The 24,304-nt window shown below is 33.1% G+C and overlaps 1 protein-coding gene and 1 long non-coding RNA gene across 10 annotated transcripts; one reads left to right on the plus strand and one right to left on the minus strand.

The window, feature by feature from the left end:
* Nucleotides 1-304: 304 nt before the first annotated feature.
* Nucleotides 305-23,620, minus strand: LOC105211104 (death-associated inhibitor of apoptosis 1). 8 transcript variants are annotated; one of them, XM_054229963.1, is made up of 3 exons: nt 23,496-23,620; nt 23,015-23,173; nt 305-1,909 (listed from the first exon to the last, which is right to left on the minus strand). In XM_054229963.1, exon 3 carries the CDS (start codon nt 1,807-1,809, stop codon nt 499-501), a length of 1,311 nt encoding a protein of 436 aa, XP_054085938.1. In that variant the 5' UTR covers nt 1,810-1,909; nt 23,015-23,173; nt 23,496-23,620; the 3' UTR covers nt 305-498. The 8 variants fall into 8 exon arrangements, with proteins under 8 accessions (XP_054085938.1, XP_054085937.1, XP_028895389.2 ...); XM_054229962.1 differs by having other exon boundaries at nt 23,240-23,538; XM_029039556.2 differs by lacking the exons at nt 23,015-23,173; nt 23,496-23,620 and adding an exon at nt 18,155-18,398.
* LOC128921770 (uncharacterized) lies at nt 8,216-11,171 on the plus strand. Of its 2 annotated transcripts, XR_008471073.1 has the most exons (3): nt 8,216-8,438; nt 8,518-8,710; nt 9,085-11,171. It is a non-coding gene; the product is annotated as an uncharacterized LOC128921770 (long non-coding RNA). The 2 variants fall into 2 exon arrangements; XR_008471072.1 differs by having other exon boundaries at nt 8,216-8,710.
* Nucleotides 23,621-24,304: the final 684 nt, after the last annotated feature.

Here is a 24,304-nt window from a genome sequence, read left to right on the forward strand (position 1 = left end):
TTGAACAATGTGAGTACATACATATAAAGTATATGCATGCATTCCTTGAATATATATACGGAATGATATACATACCTACATCCGTTCATATAGTAAATATTTACACGTATATTTCACCACATATATAAGTACATGCTAGTGTATATGCACATGTTAAATAATTAATGGAATTCTCATGTGTGCTTTGCGCTGTCCAATATAACAAGATCGTAAATTCCAGAGTTTAAATTCGATATATATATGTATATGTATTATGTATATAGTATGCCTGCCGCGCCCCATGAAAATTACAAAAACAACGGCATTTTTTATGTTATGTTGATTTTTTTTATTTTATGCATATAATTAAGAATAAGTAATTAATTATATAAATATATTATTCTTTATCGGCCAGTTGCAGCAACACAGTCATTATCCACAACTGGCCGATTTACCGCATATCTTTAGTATTTACAACGCGGGTGAGTCTAAACATTAATAAATAGTTTATATAGATGATCAAGGAAAAAATACACGCATCACATTTGTAAAGGGTTTCCGGCAAACCGGACACTTCGACACCGAAGACGCGCACTTGGCGCAAGCCACCACATGGCCACAGGGTAAAAACGCCGTATTATACTCATCGGCATAGCATATCTTACAAAGCTTCTCCTCGGCAATGGTTGCCGCCGCTGTGCTCTTCATCACATCGTTTGTCGCCTCCTTGGGCTTGCATGACGGCGACAAGGTCGCTGCTGCCACAACTGGCTGTACGACGACTGTGTCGGATGTCGGACGATATAGATCACTTTCCGCTGACACTGTATCCGCACATTTACTATTATTCGTCTTATATTTGGCGGCAATATTTTCGATATAATTGTGTCCCTTCAATAAATTCAGATAACGACATTTCGGCATCCAGAGCGCATGCTGTTCCCATGGCTCGTCATCATCATCCCAATCCTTAAGGCCACAGCCGCAGCTAAAGCACTTGACGCGATCACCGGTGCCGGTATAGAAGAAACCGGCATCGGCTAATTCCTTGGGACGTTGCTTCATGTTGCGTGGCCATTCGGCAAACGAACGTAAGCGTGCCGCTTCGATGGCATACTCGGGATATTCGGGTCGGTACAATTGTGTTTCATTGCCGCATCTACTGTTGCTACTGCTGCTGATGTTATTGCTATTCACATTGTTGGGCAAATTATCGGCGGCTATGCTGTCATATTGGTATGTTGTTGTGTTTACCGCTAGCGCAGCTTGTGGTTCTGCAATATCTGCCAGCACATCGTTTGCGCCAAATTCGTGTCCTTCATTGCCGCACACATCATAACTAACGGGCGGTAAGACACAAGTCAGCGTATCATTGCTAATTGGTACATTGTTGGTGGTGCGTCGTCGCAGCAACGGACAATTGGGTGAGAAACGTAAATGCTCATTGATCGGTTGATCATCACGTTCCCAACGACCGATCTCGACTTCACAAAAATAGCATTTGACTTTATCATCTTCGCCCGTATAGACTAGGCCCGTTTGCGCCAGCTCCTTCTTATTCAGCCATTCAAGCGGCCAATTTTCGAATGATTTCAAGCGTTCATCTTCTCGTTGATATTTCTCATCCATAGTAAATTGTTCGCACTTCCATTGATGTATGAAGAATTCATTCGTTTTATTATCCGTTACGTCGTAACTGTTTCTACTCGATGTCCACCCACAGCAATCGAAATATCCACGCCGATCCACGTTATATAATGCACGGTGGGCGGCGTTCGTATTGATAGTTGTCTTGTAAGTTGACGGTTTCTCTGCAATTATTTCAGACATCTTGCTGCTGTTGTTGTTGTTGTTCTTTACCGTTTTTATGAAAAATTAGTTTTTGTAATAATAATATACGCGTTGCGCTGTGATTATTGCGAGTGTATGTCTGAAAGTAGAATAAAAGTAAACCATTCTGTTAGTCAATATATAGGACAGTTAGTGTAAGGTGCTTGCAAAATAAATGTGAATGTAGTTAGATAAGATGTTGTTGCTCCCGATTTACGATTCATTGTTGACCAAATGTCGACGCTTGTTGACAGAGTTCATTCAGATTTTTTTTTAAGATTCTAGTTGTAATAAATAGCATTTACAACAGGTGAAGTTATATTGACCCAAGCCTGATAAGAGTTTCCTGGCCAATCTTTTTAAATTTTAAATCAATCTCTCTCTCTCTCTCACTCTCTCTATTTCTCACCGTATTGACAATTAGTAACTCAGTGCTTTATAAGATTAGATTCATGTTGGCGCCACTATTCTAACAATAACAACATTTTTTGTAATTATAAAATAATTGTCCGATGAGTAACTCAATAGTTGTGCAAAACCGATCGAATGTGTTTAATAACAATAACAAAACTTAAATTTGTTTATATGTATTCTTGTATAACAAAATGCACTTATTGTTTTTATTTTTAATTTATAATTTATTTATAACATATTTTTTTACTTAAAAATTTAATATCGCTTTAAATAATATTAATAAAAAAATTTGTTAAATTTTTATTTTACTATTTACTGTTTTAAATTTTATTTTTTTATAATTAATTTTTTATTTTAATATTTTAAATTGTAATTTTTTATTAATTATTTAAAAAATTATTTTTTTTTATAATTATTTTTTTTATATTTCAATATTTTTTTTTATATTTTAATATTTTTTTTTATATTTTAATATTTTTTTTTTATATTTTAATATTTTTTTTTATATGTTAATATTTTTTTTTTATATTTTTTATATTTTATTATTTCATTGTCTAAACACTTTTTTTATTTTTATCCTTTTCTCATTTAATTTAAATTAAGTTTTTAATATTCGTATGCACTTACATTGCGTTCAAAGCTTTCGATATTTCCTTGTCTAAACACTTCTTTATTTTTGTTTTGCTTCTCTCATTTAATTTAAATTTAGTTTTTAATATTCGTATGCACTTACATTGCGTTCAAAGCTTTCGATATTTACGCCATCATTCTTATTTCTATTAGATTTTCTAAACTTTTCTAATAAGAGAACGTTGTGTAAACGTCGAAGCTTCTCAGAAAACTATTTGTTGTGAATATTTATTAATTGCATCTGACTCGACTTTGACTCTTATAATTACGTATACATATACACCCTGTTATTAAATTACCCACATGTTTGAGAAATACTTTCGTATATACTTCAATTACTAGGGTAGTTCGAAAAGTAATAGGTCTCATGAACCGTTGTTGATACTATCACCAGAGAAATTTCACTAGTGCTAACTTATTTGACCATTTTATTAATTATTGGTCCACCCACGTACTTAAAATAACAATAAACGGAAAGTATATGGAATGATAGATGAATAAATAATATTTCAAAAATATACACAAGTACTTGTCATACCGATTTCCTCCTGAACTTTCCACTTTCTTTTTATCAACTAAATTTACTATTTTCTAACCATTCATATTGTAATGTTAGTAGAAATTCGTAGAAAAAAACTCACTTCCGGTTTAAATAGAAATCTAAATGATGTGTGTTTCTATGTAAACATGCTCGTATTAACTATAATCTTATCGCACAAAAATGCTATGGTTCACATAATTTCAAAGTAAAATGCAATGAATATGTATTTTTTTCACTAAACGACTTGTAACCCATACCTTCGGTGAAAACTTTTTCGTATGTATCTATACGCCAGCAGATTTACGAAGCAATCATTCAGCAATAGACGCTTTTTACACGAAGGCAGTGAAGTATAGCAACGGCGCCATTTTTATGCCCATATTACACTATTTTTCACACAGCTCAAATTGGACTTGAAGAGGAAGCAGAACTATGTATGTATGTAATTATGTATATTATATATGTAGTACCGGTAACACAAAGTACTAAAGCACGACCGATGTGTCCTGACGATGTCTGTCTGATGACTGAATCCTGGAAGTGATGAGCACCAAGCGTTAGCTGGCATGGAACACTGTCACACAAGCGAGTAAAAGTGCTGCGCAGGACATACTACTATGAAAGCGTAAGGACACCAATTAAGGGTGGAAACATATCGGGTGCACCTTTAGCGCCAGCCAGCTGCTCAACAGGATATGCTCTCAGTGCCGCAGCAACAGCAGCAGCTGCAATGCACTCATTCAAACAAGGATAATGCCAATGAAGGATGGTAAAAGTGCAGAGATACTGCGAAGTTTCACGAAATTTCGTTAAGCTTCTCCATTTATGTATGTATGTCTGCTACGCTACGAACGAGTGAGTACTACGTCAACAAGACAGCGCCGAGTTAATGTTGTACGAGTACAACACACTACGATTACATAGCATTGGAGTACGCACCACAACAAGCGAACTCGTCTAGCGTAGAGACGAGCAAAATACTCAAAAATACGAGCAACGACCGGACCGTCGTAGAAAAGTCAAAGTTAGCCAAGTCGTTAACCGACGATGATGCATTATTGTATGAAAACATTTTCGCAAATCGTCGTGGACTCGTCTAGGGGTTGCTGACGCTGGAAAATAAGTGAAATAAAAATGTGCGTGTGTGTGTGGGTTATTTGCAAATTATAAATCACAAGTTGGGTGGCTTCCAAACACGCTTACAAACAGTGTCTAGCTGCGCAGGACATTTCCAGCGCTGTAATGGCGGCCAGAGTACCACGAATAATGACCAGCAACAAGGACGACGACCGTACAGCGTGGGCTGAAATGCACTGCAGACGAAGTGAATGCCATTCGCAAAAGCACAAAGAACTCGTCTCTAAACAAGCGTCGTCATATAGGATTAGTATACATAATAATCAATGAACCCTACAATGAACGACCTCGGCTCGGCGCGTTAGGGCTCCGACCGAAGGAAATCGTCGCCTACGAAAGCATATGACCCGGCGTAGATGAATGTAACTGGACAAAAAAATTCCACGTCAGCTAGTTGCAATGTTGCAGTAAACTCATTTTTACTGGCGGGGGGGTGTAAGGGGTTTTTTGCAAATACACAAGCTTAAGACAATGACTCCCGAAGTACTCCTCATCACGTCTGTTTGTAACGTTGGAAAATTGCGATTTTTCTTTTACAAGCTAATAAATGTAGCGCAATATATCGTAATGGCGTCGAAGTGAAATGTGGCAACGCAGTAGACGAATACATATGTATGTAGTACATACTTATCGAAGTGAAGTGACTAGAAATATTGCATTGACGCAAATATTTGCAATTAAGACAACATTTTTTATCAACAAAGCGATAGCAATAGTATATTACTATTATTATTTAGTTATTTTATCAGCATATTTGAAGGCTTTACAGCTTTTCTCATAAAAAAACTGATTAGATACTTTCAAATCGCAGAGTACATCCCCTTTTCAATATCCCAAAAGACAACTTGCAGTTCATTATCTTCCCCTAATTCAATTAATGGATTTTCTCTATTCTCAATTTGCCTAAATCATATTTTCCCATGGAATATTATTAAAATATATAACCTATTCAGGTTTCAGCAACTAACAACCGACAAATTTTTCGTAAAAATTTCTGGCAAAAAGCATAATGTCTTGCAAAGCTGGTGATTTATAAGTGAATTGGATTGGGTTTCATGTACATACATATACAATATGTATATGATGTGTTTGTACATGGGTTAGGTATCCAATAGCGCTGCATTTGCCAGTACGAGAAATTGTCGTAAGCGAGCGAAAAGCGACTGCAACTACGAAAGCAAAGCCAAACCAGTCAGTCGCTGAGCAATATTATTATTAACCAAGCGAACCGAACCAACTTGGGGGCAATTGCAGCAGACTGTGAGAAAGTTTCAATGGAATGTGGTCAAACAGCAATTTGAGTGCAACATATATGTAAAAACAACAGCAACAACAACAAACAAGTCAACAGCAAAACAATTGAAGTGGTAGCAGCAAAATGAAAAAAATCGAAAGAAAAAAATTATAATAAAAACAAAACAACAGCAGTCTACTCGTTAAAGCTGCCACCAGAGACAAGCAAACGACTGCTGCTGGTCGGTCTCGCTTCAATCGCTTTGGCGAGTTGGCGCTGGAATCTACTCGTACACACAACAGAAAGAGCTGGCAACATTATATATGCCGGAGCAATGTAGGAACCATCAATGGAAATATGAAAAAAAAGTCTCGACGACAGATAGAAAAACTTTTGTTGTTATTGTTTGTGTGGTGTGAGCATGCACAAATACCTACAACAAACACCACCCAACAATGGGGTATAAAAAGGGATTTTTTTCTGCCGCCACACTGGAATGAACATGAACATGAGTACAAAAGCATGGGTGTATGCGAAGAAATTATAATATAACTCATCCTACAGCAATAATGCAATGCATTGGTCTCCCCCAGTGTGGGACTTGCAGGGCGAAGGCGAACCAATGTACGAGTAAACCGAAACAACGAGTAGTAATCTCGAATGCACGAGTATTGTGCGAAAAAATTTTCCAGGCATTAAATCAAGTGATTGTAACTAGTGATAGCGACAAATATATTTTTATATGATATTTTAAACTAAGAGAGTTTAGTTACAATTTCGAAAACAATAATTTATAAATAAAGCGCTTGTTTTGCTTATAATGAAACAATAAACCTATTGAGAAATGTATTAAAAATATGTTTCAGTAAAGTTGTAGTTCATATAACTATCAAGCACTTTGTAGCGTCCACATTTAATTATTTAACTTTGCTATTGTTTTAGCGCTATTATAACAGTTTTATTTTATATTTTTTCTCAAGCATATGCTGTCTAGCTTTTCAATTTCAACAACAACTAAACTACATACATAAGTAAAACCGATATGAATAAACAGCTGCTTTGTAAACCACAAAACCAGCTTTCACAGCAATAGCGGACAACTGTTTTGTAATTGTATTTACTGTTTTAGTGAATAATAAATTATATTTATATAATTATGAAATCTTGATTTCATTGGAAATCATTGCTAGTAACCACAAAATTCGTAATACATTTAATAATAATTGCAAATACATTCGTTTTTATGCTGAAAATCGATATAATAAATTTACAAAACAAAATCACCCGTACCACTAGTCTTTAAAAATATTTCAACGAAAAACCAAAAAATGTGAAGGCGCCCCACACAGCGCGTTGATGAAAATTAACCGTATGAGGAGCACGCTACATCTTATCTTTATCTTTAAATATTATAGTTAAATCAAATGTAATAATTAAAATTGTTTAAGAATTTCCAACACTTACATTAAATACTAACAGCTGCTACAATCCAAATTAAATGCAATTATTAATTAAGCAAGTATTCACACTGCTGCACATATTCGCACGAATGCAGACGAACGAACAGTTCATACGAAAGGTTTCCTTTTACTTTAACCTTTCTAAATATATTTTTTTCCAGTCAATAAGCACACTCTCAATAATATATTAACAAAAAATATCTAACACAAATTTTACACTAAATTATTATAAACAATTTGAAATTGATTTATATTTGTAAGTTTGAAACTTTTCTTTGAGTCAAAAATTTTGCTCCACGTTTTCTTATTTTCTCTTCTGACGTTGTCGTGTACGTGCGTGTTGGCACCAACAGACTTAATGCACTAGTGATGCAGTCACGGGAGACAAAACTACATGCAACCATGGAACGTTCGTGGAAACCACATTGAAAAGACCAAAAATGAAGTAGTATAGTAGCCAAGCATATGCAGTATTAGGGGTGGGTAGTGCTACCAGATGAGAGTGAGTAAAAATACAACTGGAGTTGAGAAAAATGTGGAGTACTTCGTTGAGTAGGTAGTAGGGATAATTGCTGTTGTTGTATGGTAAACACTAGAATATACTAGTATGTTTATCGCAAACAATTACTAAAGGATTAAAATTTATATAAAAAATGTATATAAAAAATTTATAAATTTATATGATTTAAAATTTTTTGTATACAAAAACTATACATTTTCAGTATTGTGATATTTATTTTGTCTCTAACTATTTGAATTTATCATTCTTGTGATAGTTCAAATGTTGAAAATGAAAAGTCATTGTAACCCCTCAATTTGAATCTATGATCATGTCGAATAATATTTTTTAACTAAGTAATAAGAATGTTCAATGAAAATATATAAAATTTGCACCAAGAGGCGTCTGAAAACGATTAACTGATAAACCAAATATGTATGCCATGAAGTCTATAAACTCACGATAACTGTTCTAAATACCCAATTTACTGAGGGTTACTAAACTTTTCTTCAAGTTTGTAAAACTAAAAATTATGTTTATAAACATTTTAGAATACATCTGGCAACGTCAAGTGGCCCGCCGCTTGGTCAACCCAACATAAATGCAATAAAATGCATTGGAATGCGGCTAAACCACTTTTTCAAAGTTTTTTTTATTGTTTGGTTTAGTTATGTTCGAGTTACCTGGCGACTGGTGAGAGGATTGCCGACGTATGTATGTATATATGTAAATAAGTTACTGTTGTTGTATGTCGACAAGCAAACGCAGACCAACAAAGTTAGATTCTTATTAGAAAACCAACAATCAGCTCACTGAGTGCCAAAGAATGGAGCTAAGCAACGCACTGGGCGGCCTCTGAATGCCAGCGAGTCAGTCAAAGAACCGGATAATGCTCGTAGCAGTGTAGAAGAAGGCGCAAGCGCAACACCACACAGCACATAGCATAAGAGTCAGTCAGTCATATAACCTTAGCAACCGGCCACCAGGTAATACTCGCTACTTCAACATACCGAAGAAGTATAACGCTACAAATTACAGCAACATAAAAACATACTTATGTATGTACGTATGTATATGTTGTTTATCTATAAAATGTGTAGATATGTATGTGCATATGTCTGTTGGAGTTGGAGTTGCTTGAGTTCGTTCGGTTTGGTGGGAATAATTCAATTCTTGGTTGTCTTATTTCTGGTTTCAAGTTTGCTTCATTCTGAGATTGGAATGTGGTACTACCAGATATTGGTGCACATACATACATACACACACTGCATGGGTTCCATCCATTTACATGTTCAACAGCAACAACAATCGTGACTCTAGTGGGAAAAAAATAATATATTTTCATACTTTGCTTTTACAGTTGGGAACCAAAGAACCACTCCGAGAATGCATTCAACAATCACTTAATATAAAAACAAAAGAAAAAAACGTGTATACAAGTGTATGTGTACAGAAAGAAAGCTGAAGGAAATACATATCTCAAGAACAGCATTAAGGCGAATGCAATGTAAAGAAAAAATTAGGGAAAAAAAATAAATAAAACATTCTTGAGTCGTCCTTCCAAGAAATGCAATCACGCAGCGATCACCAACGACGTTGTCGCCAACAACAAAAGCAAACGCAGCAATGCTCCTATGCACACACACAGCATAATGAAGGCAACAACAAAAGCAAAAAAGTAAAGATAACAAAAATGCACTCAATATGCAGGCGCAGGCGCAGGCACAGACCCAAATGTGTTTGCAGCGGATGCAGCAACAATAACGAAAAATGCTCTAACAAGCTGCGCTTCCAATTTGAATGTATTGTTGTAGCAAGCGGCGCAGGCGTAGTAGCATAAATGCATAAGGCCACAGAATGTTGTAAGCCGTAGATCGTGAGCCATCGATCAGTTTTCCATAGCATTACCCTGTAGGGTTCCCCGCATTGCGGTAAAGATCAATGAAAACCAAAAAAATGTGCCATAACAGTTTGACTTGAAGCAACGAAATTCCTTAATTTGTTGGATGCTGCATGGGTTGACCAACCACGACATACGATCGTACATTAGTATTGAACTTCTAATTTAAGTATTTAATGATCTATCGAAAATAAGCGAGCGCCTATATGCAGGAAAGCGGAGTAGGTGGAGTAGTAGCCTCTATCGTTGTATGGATGGCTATTACACAAATTCAAATGCTCAAGTCCAGCCCGTGAAGAAACGTTTGTACGTGTATATGTGCACGCTTGATCGACCTTTCTATCGATGATTGTTCGGGGCGTTTTATTATATGGGAAAATCTTTAACAACTCTGAGAATCTAAAGAACAATAGCAGCATGAAAATGAGAAATTATACACGTTTGGGTGGGGAGTTTGATGAAAGAGAAAGACCGCCGTCGCCAGCGCCACAACAGTACTCGAAAAGTTGTATAAAAAAACATATACAGACCAGCAAATTTCCAATTCATATGTGGCAATTCGTCTGATTATTACAGTGGGTGATTATTACAGTGGGTGTTCAGGCAATTTTTCATTCCTATTATCTCTGGGAATTCTCAGGATTTTCACGCAAGCTAAACAGCTTTCTAAAACCTCATTAAACAGCAAAGAAAGTCTACTGTAATAATCCAATTCCACTATGTCTGGATTTACGGATAACGGATTGAACCGAAAGTAACACATCATGAGACCATGATTTTTAGCCACCATCAGACTTCAAAAATACAGTTTTTTTCAATATAACTTATAAGTACTTATTGAACAACCTTGTAATGAAAATGCACTCCAACAATGCATATGCGGTTTCTTGTTGAGCTACACGCTTATTATTGCCGAACATACATTTGGAATTCATGAGAAACAACCATTTCTTAACTTGCTGATATTGTTGAGGTTAGAGTGAGGTAAAATGTGTATTTAAATGATAAGAATCGATATTGTTTTTTTCTTTTCTTTTATTACTTCAATATCTATGTAGTGTAAGTATGTTTGTACATATTTAAGGATTGCCCATAATAGATATAGATAGAACAGCCCAAATGACAATAAGCGCCCATATAAAACCACTTTCCGCAAAAATCTGATTTAGTCCGAGAAATAAATGAGCACATCATGACCACCAACATTGGTTAATGAGTGCTGTCTTTTGGGTGTGTGGCATGGTAAGTGCAGATCTCTTTCAATCTTTTCAAAATTGTAAGGTAAATTCAAAATTGTAAGGTACGTACTTCCTTCTTGAGAGAGATGTTTCTTGAATGAAATAATACCTAATCAAAAACAAATATGTTTGTCATACATACATACGTAAGTAAATTAATTGCAACTGACGTAAGCAATTGCAATCAAGGCATGTGACATTACAATCAGGCTACTCCCTTTTTTAATAATCTAATCTTCAAGTCAATTGAAAATAATCATTTATAAGTACAGTGGAACTTCTCTAACTCGAATCACCATAATCCACAAATTTTCATTAAAACATATAAATTTTCAAAAAGTTGTTAAATATAGACTTACTTATTTACTGTTTTACTTATTTACTCGCAAAAAAATTTATGGACATACGTTCAAAGATGTTTTCTGAAATTTTGTTTGTTGCATTTTGATATTGTTTGGCTCTTGACGTCTATATCTCATGCCTTTGTTAGATGATTTATGCAATCCATTAATTTAATATTATATTTTTTGTTCGCCTCTGTATGACATACAGGGACTCTTTTAAAATTCTGCTTCAATAGTAAAATTTTTAATTTTGTATTATGCCCTGACCAAAAAGTTCGATTTATGAAAAGAAATTTGTATGAAATTTGAGTTCTATTGCCACTTCAGAAGTTCCAGTTATGGAGATTTTCGATTTAAAGAAGTTCGAGTTATGGAAGGTCCAATGTATACACAATTTACGACTAGCCCTTATCTTTTGTGCAGTGGTTCTTGTATTTTGTATTTCTTGTACATATATCTGAACAAAGATACAAATACATTTGGAAAGCTAAGGAGTGTAAAGTGATTATCAACAAAAAATTATTAATAAACTTCACAAATTAATAGAAATCTAGTAACTACACAAGTTCTGAAATTACTTATAAATTTAGATAAATTTTCAGTAATCTGTTTCCACATTAACAAAAAAGAAAACCATCCACAATGAGTGAAATATGCGAGTTGCTGCACATCATTGTATAGGAAGACTTCCTTCGCAAAATATTGGATATTGCAAAAGACAAAGAAATAATACATGTTACTACAGAAAAATAAGACCAATCTTTCAGTCTATCGGTATACATACAATTTTTGTAATTTCTTTCATTATTAACTTTCTTATAAATTTGTATTAATACACCATTTTTTTAATAAAGCTGCTGCCATTCACTTGGAAAATGAAAATTTGGAAACACATAAGAGGCTTATGCTTAAATCCGGAAATAGTTTGTATGTTAACTCAGCTAATTTCTTTCTTGTGGCAGCTACTCATCAAATTAACAGAAACCCAAAATTGTAAACAAACGGAAATGAATGAGTAGTGGAAACGCTGCATATATAAATCTAAAAATAATTACGGAAATTCACTTTTTTTTTTTAATTTCTACGAGCTTCCGCTGTGTTAAATCCCGTCGCTATTAAGAAATTTGAGCATATAGTTATATAATACCCTGTAGGAAATTATAATTAACAAATCGCGCTTCGTATTGCTTAAACGACACAAAATTAATTTTCAAATAATTTGATCACTTTTATAATTTTTAAATGCTAGTTTGAGTTAGAGTTTCCAAATTGAATTTTTCTTTAAACTAATACAAAGTCGTATTTTTACTGTTAAATATTTTAATTATAAAAGTTTTTTTAACTATTTATGATTCAAATTTTTTTTTGGATATAATTAATAATTTACTGTTTTGTATTCTAATATTTCAAATATATAGAAATATCAGAATCTATACTGCTGTAACCATGATTTAGATAATTTTAAAAATTACACTTAATTTTTAAATTTAAGAAATTTTGCGGCAAAAACACTTATCGTAAATTTACGTATGCACCAAAAATTTGTTTTCAAAAATTGCAACCCTGGAAACCAGCAGACGCCATTATACACTCTCACGTATGTATGTTTATCAATGAAAATACGTTTGTTTGCTCTCTGCCAACTCACATATCACACAAACATATATACATATATATATACTTATGTATCCATCATACGCACACACAACTGTTTAAACATTAAACATATCGTTCAAAGAATTCCAATGTGAGGTCAGCCATATGTACAACCATTTACATTAAATTTTATGTACAGAGTTCATACATATATATAAATTGTTGCATTAATCTGCAATCAATTTTAGTTAGCGCACTTATCACAATTTTCAAATGCGATGTATTTTTAGTATAGAAATGCACTAAACAAATCAATGTGGAGCTCACCTTGATAATTTGTCTCTTTTCTCGAAAAACTCAAGTCTTTGTTACAATAATTTTGTTTATATACAACACAATGTTACATAAATAGTTTCAAACAAATACCGAAATCATATAATTTAAAATTTTATGTTGACTTTTTTATTCTATTTGTAACTTTCCACAATATGTTACGATAAACCAGCGACGAAATTATTTATTTTGCGCTTTAAAATACCATTTTACTTTGTCAAACAACGAGCGATCACTGAATGTACCACTTTTTCTCGAACTCTCATTACTCTCTCGAATACGTTCCCTCGTAGTTGCCCAATCAAAGTACTTCGAAACATATCACACACCAAAGTTTTGCTTAATCTGAAACTTAATCCAAAATCCATCACATTTTACTCACAAATGCGTTCTCGTTAACAGCATGAAAATGCTACAGAAAGCTAATTATAAGATAAAAGATTTTCAAATGTACTATATATATGCGTTTTCCCATAATTCCTATAGGGAACATAAAGCCTTGTATAATGTGCTACTTTATTATGTCAAAATGATTGAGAATATGTATTTCGCTTTAAGAAAAATGTCCAAAATTAACACGAAAAATTTCCTAAATGTTTACTTAAGTGGCATTGCCATCGGGAATGCGCATTTTACCGTGACCAGATTATACTTAAAAATAAACAGTGTTGCCACAGCTCTTTCAAAAAATAATTACTGCTAAAATGTAGATAATTGTGTGTATGTATTATTAATACATTTATGGTTTGTAAAGTTTAAAGATGCAAAGTAAAATATCTCAAGCTCTACAAACCGAATAAGAGCATGGAATATAGTAATTTACATTCATTGACATCGCATTGAATTAATAACGTACCGTAAATTCGGATATTCAATATAAATTCAGCCACATTGCTTTTGCCCATACATATGTATGTATGTATGTATGTCACATTTTTGTTGGGCGTTGAGAGAATACAAAAGTAAAAGTAGCAAAAATTCGCGATTTTTACAAAGCCTGCAATATCACACCTCATCAAAACGGCTCGAAGTTACTCGGACTTAAAAACGTGGACTATGACACTTGTATGACCCTTTTCTACTCAAGCCGACAATATAAGATAAACCATTATTCGTACGTATGTATGTGTGTATCACTTGAATCCTTCCGGTGTAAATATGCATTCACAAGAACAAAGCGACATAAAATTGAGTACGATAAGAGCTACAAGAAAGGCGCATGCCAAATCGTTACCTGCAATCAGCAGTTTAATATATCGAGGCTTATACAGAGTGTTTGCTCGGTGCAGGATGCGCCGGGATTCTGGCAGTTTGTTCAAGTGCATTTGTTTGATAGGGGTAACATTTCTCGGGAGTATACAAACAAACCTGTAAACAAAAAACATATGCCGGTTTCATTAGTCACGAGCAGCATGTGAATCAGTACAAAATTCCAAAGCAGCTGCTGCAGATGTTTCAGTTGCCTAATGATTCAATTAAGTTCCGAAATCATTTGGTATTGTTTGATATATTTTTACTTAAACCCCACATGTAAATACATACATACATTTGTATGCATTTTATATATTCGTTTTTTTTTTAGAAAATGCAAACTTCGATAACGTTTTGAAAGTCAAGTTGAAATTTAAAGTGCTTAAAACACCTAATAATAATGCAAATATGACGTTGAAAACTTTCCTAAGAGTTTCACTTCAGTTCGATATGTGTAAAAAATTAATGTTAGAATATTTCTAATATCGACCACCTCTTAACAGGCATTACGGGTGTTTGTCTTAAGATAGTGTGGTCGAGTACTGAATCTAAAAATTTAAAAATTTTAATTTTTTACAGTAAAAAAATTTGAATAGAGATACTTAAAGGTTTAATAGAGATACTTGAATATTGTGTCTTAAAGATACTTGGTTATTGGGGTAGCTATCAAGATCCACAAGCAAATAAGAGATGTTCGAGAAGATAGGCTTTAAGAAAAGCGCCTCATCGAACTCAAAATAATTTTATATTTCAAGTTTGGTTTATCATTTCAATTATTCATTGGTTTTTATTATTGCTCATAAATATAAGTACATTTATGTACGTTTTTGCTTTGAAAATTTCAACACGTCTCAATGCATTCTTTTATTTTCAATAGCATATAAATAAGTTATGACCGCTTTGTATTGATATTGCTATTGAGTCACATACTGAGTTGGGTTTCTTTAGTAATAAAGAAATGCATAATTTTTTGCTGTCATCAACATCGAGTTAGACAAATGAGCTTGAAACTGAAGACCCGTTTTTATTTACGGAAATTATATCAAAACTTTCTCTGGGAATTGTGGGCATATCTATTAAGACGACTCATCCTAAAAGTATAATAAAACTATGAGTATGTATCCAAAGTTTTGAACTGATCGATTGTTGCACCAAATGCAATGTAATAAATATTTTTTTGGAAAAAAAAAATCGGAACTTACTTATTAAATACAATATATAAATACTCGAAGAAAATATTCATTATACCAAAATCATATTAAAAAAAAAACGTTTTTATGTATGTACATATTTATGGATCTTCATTTGCAAAATGCTATCCTCCAGCGACAATGTAATGCACGTTGCAAGCATGTAATAATGCCTTGCAAAATGCGGCATGTGGAACGAACTAAAATGTCTGGCGTCTAGACAGAAGATCTGGGCAGTCAGCCAAATTATATTTTTAGCATGCAATCATTGAGGAAATCGTAAACTTCAAATGACTTCAAAAGTATATTAAAAATGCAAAAGACATTAGTGAGTGCAGACTACTGCATTCCGTTGAGTTCTCAATAAACTCTTATATTAGTTTTAAAAATTTTAAAATTAAAAAAATTACTTAGCGCTGACTTCCCGCTAAGTTCCATTGCAATAAAAACCAAGAACTCTTATTTCATTGTTTGTACTTTCTACAGTTAAGTTAATAGCCATTGACTATTGATTAGATATAGAAATGAACCCATTTCTTTGTTTGTTTTAAACAGGGATAAAGTTTCAAATCCACAATAAAATTGGAATTTTTGTGCAATTTGATGTCTGCTGGTAGTAACGGCGAAAAAAATCAAATGTCAGATTAAAGTGAGGAGTTTGGTTATTGTGAAAAACAGCTGATTGTATTACAAAGGAAATGTAAATTTAACTGCTTATCATCGAATGTAAATACCACTGAAGTATTACTTCATAAATAATAATATTATTTAAAAACAAAAGAAAGACATGCTTTCCTGTAAAAGCCTGTTAAACGATAAATATGAAAATAAAGTGGAAAACTATTTTTTTTAAGTGATTGCAGACTCCATACTTTACGTGATCACTGTTTGTTTACCTATGTATTTCGTACTTTTGTACTTTATACACTACATATTTGCGTGTCATTTGTATTTGCATGCTGATAAGACCTAATTAACATCGAGTGCTGGAACATGCAATTAGTTTTTGCAACCGTACAAAGGTCGGTATTCAACAACAAAGCCTAGTGTTGTGAAATTAGCTAAACGCATTCTAAAAGCTTGCAATTATTATTAAGAAAACCAAAAAATTAACAGGAATTGCTAATTAATATTTAGTAATGAATCAACGAATTAGCATACGTATTAAAAATATGAAAAATGTTTGTGTGGGTTTGCTACCAACGGCTTGAAAATATTTACAGCCACTAGAAGCTCGAAACAAGTTGTAACTAGACGACCTCGCAAGGCCTTTTAAACTGAGTGAGGTTACGTAGCTTTTTTTAAAAGCAATTCGGCATGAACTCAGCCATATGGCTAGAATATAATATAAAATTTCTGTTTGTATTGCATTGTTTAAAAATTATAGTATAACCGATCATGACATGAGCGCGTGCACAAGTTAATAAGTACTCTCTCTCTCGCTAGTCATTATATATGTTTATATATGTATTATTATTGACTCTCGATTAAGTTATAATTCTTATCTGTCATGGCTTACAAATATCCATGTTCAAGTTTATTAATATTTTAAAATATTATAAATATTTTTAATGCATTTATGGTTTTATTATCAGTAACAATTAATTATTGTGACAGAAAATATTCATAACTAGTACAAACAGTTTTGTGCAAAACAAATGCAATTGATGCAGAGAGGCAATTATTATCGGGTGTAAAAACGAAAGATATTTACTATTTTTTGTTTAGTTTGCTATTTGATTAAGACAGATAATAATTGTTAACAACTGTGTGCAAAATAAATGCAACTAAAAATTACTTTCGAAAATTCCCTAGTTCTAATAATACTACTACTACTATTGTTTTTAACTATATCTCACGTTGTGAAAGAATTGCTCTGTCTCTCTTTCTCTATTTGACAAACAGCCGAAGGATACTGTGAGATTAAGGTAAATTCACACAAGGTTATAAAAACAAAAACCACAAGTGCTTTGTTTATGTATTTTAATGATAAGAAGAAGATAAAAACTATGAAAACATTAAAAGATAAATATTTAATTGTCAAATGGTGTAAATAGTGTGAAGATTTATCAACACAATCGGGTATTGAGAATGGAAATACAAACAATTCGACATTTTAGACGATGACAATTAAGAACAAAAAGATAAACAAACAGATTAAAACATAAACATTACTAAATATAGTTTCCAGGTTCTAAAGTACTAAATTCTGAATTTAAGAGCACTCATAACCTAACAATTAGATTTGAATGGAAAATTTTTATGGATTGTTTTTATTTTTCTTTTTTAGAACTTTTTTCACAATAAACAACAATAATTAAATAAAAAAAAATTAAATAATATAATTTTTTTAAATAAAAAAACGAGTTGCTTATATTTTGCACACTGCTGCATATTTTTAAATAAATATTATATATACTAAATATGCAAGTCAATGCAATTTATATGCAGGTTTTAGATCAATTTTACAAATTTATGTGCCCCAAAAAAGGTAAGCGCTCGCGCCAAAATAATCAATCTTATGTACACATGTATATAACTACATATATTAAAAAGTATACATATTGTCTATACATACATATACATTCACAGCGGCGTTTAGTGCGCTTTGTTTTCTCTTAATATTCCTTCAAATACTTGATATCCTTAGAGTGCGCTCATTGAAGTGTGCCCGCCAGCAGCTGCATGTCAACAACACAGCTGATGTTCGATCCCGCAGGACTTCTTTCAATTCGTTGGAAACATGAATTATGCTACTCTACATGGCAATAAAAGGAATGTGGCAGCTGTTGCCTGCCTGATGCCAATATCTTTTATTCTCACTTTTAAATAATTTTGTTTTTATTGTTTTTTTCTTTCTTTCTTTTCATATAATAATGGAGGCCTACTGACAGTGTCGTAAGCTGCAAAAGGAGCTGGTTAAGTATATGTATACACACAGGTACTACATAGTTAAGAACAGCTGGAGCTACAAATTGGTTGGTGTTCGCTTTAAATTGAAAAAAAAAAATAAAAATAAATAAATTGTTGGATTGTGCGACATGCGGTTAATTCGAATAAACTGTTTCACCACTATGAACTCTTACACTTCTGAATGTGTCTAGTTTTATAGCAAATTACACTAAAAAGTTCGCCGGCACAGTTCAATACAAATGTAAGTTCATAAATGATCATGGACTTATTCGTTTTCCCCGACTGCTGAAAACGAAAATGAGCGTAAAACCGACAATATTAAAAATATAAATATTATATAATAAATCGAGCTTCTTAAAGCAAAACTTAAAATTAAAAACTAAAAACTCTTTGTATTTACTTTATTGAGCGAACTCTACTGGAAAAAATAGTTCATGAAGGTTTAGCTTAGACACACACCACTAACGAAGTAGCGAGTGATCGAGTGAGAATATTGCCATCTTCTGATAAAATGGTATTTAAATTAAACTAACGGTATTAGAAAATTTTATTTTAATTTTAGACTAATTAAAAAAATTAAAATTTTAGATTAAAAAAAATAAAAAATAATAAAATTTTAATTTTAAAATTAAAAAAATTAAAAAAAGTATATTTTTAATTTTAGAATTAAAAAAATTAAAATTTTCAAAATATTTTCAAAAAATTTACAAATAAAATTTAGTATCCTTTAGTCAAATACAACAATAACATAACACAGTCTGACTGCATTTACGATTTCTGTTGAGGATTGGCGGGTAATGACCGTGAGCCTTTAGCCTACAGTTTAGAAACCACATCTTTATTGTTTATTTGTTGTTTATTAATAAGCAACAAATATATGTATGTTTGTATGTATGCAGTAATTTCAGTAAACTAGGCGGTTAACTAATTCGTCATTACCAAGCAATTGTGTAAGAGCATTAGATCAGCAAATAGCAACAATTGTACAATTTTGTTTAAGAACAATTTAAATGGAAAAAAATCAGAACCACATGCAAATCAAGTGCATATATTCGTATGTACAGTTATACTCTGTAAAAAAATTCATAAAAACTTGCATTGCCATATTACACTGCGTTACAAAACTGGTGAGATCACTTCTTTCACCCACACCTAAAATTAAGTAATTGCATTTTTGCATGAAAAAAAGTGCATGCAAGCGCATGAATACACTGTAAAAATAATGTTAAGAGTTAAATAAAATTTTAAAAATTATGAATAAAATTTAAAAATTTGTTTTTTTTTTGTATGAAACACATTTTTTTAGTCTAATTGATTAATTTATGATTTTTAATAAATCATAACTTGAATTTAGAGGCAAATTCGTTACTTTTTTACGAAGTTGATTAAGAAAAATATTTTTTTATAACAAAAATTATTATTTATAACAAAAATTATTATTTTATTATTATTATAAATGAAAGCTGAACTAGCTGAAGACTCTATTTTCCATATAGAACTAATTTTCATGCATTCATTTTCGAAGTATTGCGGTTTTGATAAGGAATTCGACTATAAAAGGGAAAAAATGCGAATCATAAGATAATAATCAGAACTATCTTTTTAATTAACTTTATATTCACTTCTTTTCTTTACTCTAACTAATCTTAGTGATTGTCTGTAATAAGCTTATATTACCAGCGTTGTACTTGTGATTTGTTGAATTCATAATCTTTTGACATTGACATGCATATTATCTGTCATATGCGATTTTCCGAGAGAAGTTAATCTTTTTAAAGCACTAAGACCAAACAAGCTTTGTGAAAAAATAGCACTAAATATAATAAAAAATATATAAAATAAATAGTAAGGTTAAATGTATGTACGAGGGCTGCTATATATATTTCTAGCCTAGGCAACACTAAGTGTTACATTTCCATTGGAAAGTTTGACATTTTTTAGCATAACATCACTCAGAACGTTTTGTCATTTAATCGTGAATTGTTTTATTTACAGGGAATTAAAAAATTTATCTCGACCATAAAATGGAATTAACTCGTGAACATTTTTGTGCGATCATTTTTCACAACTTTCGACGTGGATTATCGCGACAAGAGTGCATCGATGAACTAAAATCTTTGTATGGCTATGAAGCACCATCCTAAAGGTTGTCCAAAAACAGCCGTTGTGCCAGAAAACATCGATGCCGTACGTGAACTGATAATGCAAGACCGTCATGTAACATACCTTCAGATAGAGGCATGCCTATGTATTTCGCACACCAGCATAGATTCGATATTGCATGAACACCTGGCCGTAAAAAAAGGTTTTTTCTCGTTGGATCCCGCACAATTTGACAATCGCTCAAAAAAAGGCTCGTGTGGATTGGTGTAAAGAAATGCTGAAAAAATACGATCGCGGTGCTTCAAAGGTGACGAATCATGGATCTATGCGTATGAGCCCGAAACAAAACAGCAATCGACCGTGTGGGTCTTCCAAGACGAGCCAAATCCAACGAAAGTTGTTCGTGGAAGAAGCACTTCGAAGCAAATGGTCGCCTGTTTTTTCGGCCAAACTGGTCATGAGCCGACTGTTCCGTTTGAGCAATGTAGGACGGTCAATTCTGAGTTTTACCCCACCATTTGTTTGCCTGAAGTCTTCGGAGAAATTCGAAAAATGAACAAGAGAAGACGAATCATTATGCACCATGACAATGCGAGCTCTCACACATCGGCTCAAACCAGCGCCTTTGACCAGCCAAAACGTCGAATTGATGGGTCATCCGCCGTACAGCCCTGACTTGGCACCCAATGACTTCTTTTTATTCCCACACATCAAGAAAAAAATGCGTGGTCAACGATTTTCGTAGCCAGAAGATGCTGTTGAAGCATTCAAAAACCATGTTTTGGAGGTGTCTCAATCGGAGTGGAAAAAGTGCTTCGAAAATTGGTTTGAGCGCATGCAAAAGTGTATAAATCTTGATGGAGAATATTTTGAAAAACAATAAAACCATTTTCGTTGATAAATATTCCTATTTTCATTATGAGGCCAGAAAGATATATAGCAGCCCTCGTATGTATGTATGTATGCGCGGCAATTTCCAGAGTTGAAATATAATATGATGTAGTTAACAATAATATAATTTTTTTTTTTTACGAAACAATATTCGAATTGTGGTTAAAACTTTTTTTTTTTATTTAAAAAAATAGTTAAATTTTTCTAGATTTTTCGATACATTTTCCATATTGCGCAATTTACTCAAAATCAATTCGCTCTATATTTAGCATGTGTACATAAATTAGACAGATGAGTAACAAATGGTTGTGAAAAGGTCGGAAACTGCATTAAATGTATATACATATGTCTGTATATATTTATATGTATATAACAGTGTACATATGTATATAATAAACTGCAATGCGGAAAATTTCACAATCTTTTGCAACTATTTAGAACTAATCCTCAAAACCAATTAGTAATTAAAAGTCTAGAGTTTGTGTTTCAGTGATAATGATCATTAAGAACACGAAAATAGTTTGATGAAATGTGTAATTATCGGCAAGGTTATACAAAGAAAGGCTTCTGAAGAACTAAAGGACATAAATTTCAATTTTCTTTAATTACAATTTCGAAAACATTACAACTTCAATATTTTCTCAAACAAAATTGTAAACTGAGATAACTAAATTTATCATTAATAATAATAATATTAAGATAATAAAAATATTAAATTATCTTCTTCAAATATATGTACATATTTGTTTTTTTATGTCTTAAAAAATTAATTAGACGAAACGCTCAAAAAAAATATGAAAAACACCAGGAACCTTCCACAATATTTCAACTTGTAGACAGTTTTCCTTATTTTCCCACGCCCGCAAATGTATGCTAACCAACATAGCCAGCCAGTGCAGCGGACATTGTACTACGTCATGTGAAAGAATCCTGCAAGTCGCTCTCACAGTCACACAAACAACAACAACACAACCGTACCTCCCTGAACATAACTTGAAACGGGAGCATGGGAAAATGTAGAAAATGTGAATGAACTCGCAAACGTGATTATCAGCGAGCGCACTCGTCACTTTAGCCGCAGGATAACCACACACACACAAATACACTCACACATATGTGTATGGCTGTCGGGCAGGATAATGTGCTGTGCAGTAAGTAAAAGAGTGAGAGCGCCAACGAGTATTGACGATTGGTCGCGATTGCACTCAATTGTTGCGCGGCGAGTATTTCCTATTTATGTCGGCATATTTTGTTATTGTTTTTGTTGATACAAAGAATATTACTCGTACTATTTTACTAGTACTATGCAACTTTGATGCGTACTCCAAACTTCCGCAACGGACAATAACAAAAGGCGCGACACAAGCGATTTCTGCTTGGCGAATGGTATGCGAAGAATCCTTTGAGTGTGTAAAGGATATAAATAGACAATAGGCAGGGGTGCAAATGTTTTTTTCCCCCTATACATACATATATGTAAAAGCGTATATTTATGATGAAAGAGGGGTGTGAGCCAAAGTACTTTACTTACCATTTTGAAATCTTATATGAGACCCGGCAGAAATTGGTTTTGCGATATCCTTATTGCATGCTGCTTGTTGTTGTTGACTTTTGCAAATTGCTGTTGTCTCAGCGTTGCAAGTGTAATATTTAAAATTTGTTTTCCTTGTTAGGCGTTATTTGAACAAGTCTATAATAATGAAAGACACAAATTAGAATAATATTTGCTTTACAATGTTCACATATGCTATGGTACTTCACAAAATTATCACAAAACGCATTTAAATGCAAAAATCTAATCAGTAAGTGTTGTTGTTTTTTTATATCGGTATCCTCCTCCGTTATTCGCAACTGCCGACGGTACACAAATATTCAATTTTCGCTGATAACACGAACATCACATTAAATGTTTGTTGGTAATGTATACTCGTTTTGCACTAATTAATTAGAGCAATAACGGTTAATTGTTTATTGCTTTTATATAAAATTGAAATGTCACTGTCTTCCGCTACCTTTGCTATTTGTGACTTGCTGGCCTCACCATCAAAAAGTATCTATGCGGCTTTTAGTTGATTTTGTAGTTTTTATTTGTTTCTTATTTGAATGGGTTTGCGCAGCCGACTAGAACGTACTCGCACATGTTTGTAGTCATACAAACGCACTACACATTTTAAGTACATTTGTACATACATATATGAAAGCAAAGGGGGGTGATTCCATTATAGGCAATAGTTATGGCGAATTTGGTGGTTGTAGAGGTAGGTAAGTACGTACATAGTTCACTGCTTATAAAGCTCACACTGCGCAGCTACAAATGAGAATTTGCGTATGGTAGACATTTTAAATATGTATTTCGCGAGAGTAGTATGGGACATACTACACGTGTCGGTTCGTTAATTTTTGTTTTGATTTTCGTTTAGACCGTTTTCACACGGGCAATTTTTGTCGCGGCAATTCTTAGTTTTATAGGAGAGGGGGCGACCAAGGGAAGCGAGAGAGAGAGAAATTCTCCTCTCTTCGTCGCCCCCTCTCCTATAAAACTAAGAATTGCCGCGACAAAAATTGCCCGTGTGAAAACGGTCTTACTTGCCCGCACTACCGCCGAATTCTCTCGACACATATGCGCGGCATTACAAAATCGTTTTTCCATGCAAAAATTCTCTCATTTTCGTAGAACTATTTCAATTTTCCTTACATAATTTTTCAGATTAGAAAAACATACGTTTCTGATTGGAATTGTAACGCTAATTAGAAATGCTCTTACAAATTAGTTGAAGTGCTCATTTGCGCTAGACTTTTACAATGCTGTTTGCAATTTCAG

This window comes from Zeugodacus cucurbitae, chromosome 4, assembly GCF_028554725.1.
Source record: "Zeugodacus cucurbitae isolate PBARC_wt_2022May chromosome 4, idZeuCucr1.2, whole genome shotgun sequence".
Lineage (NCBI taxonomy): Eukaryota > Metazoa > Arthropoda > Insecta > Diptera > Tephritidae > Zeugodacus > Zeugodacus cucurbitae.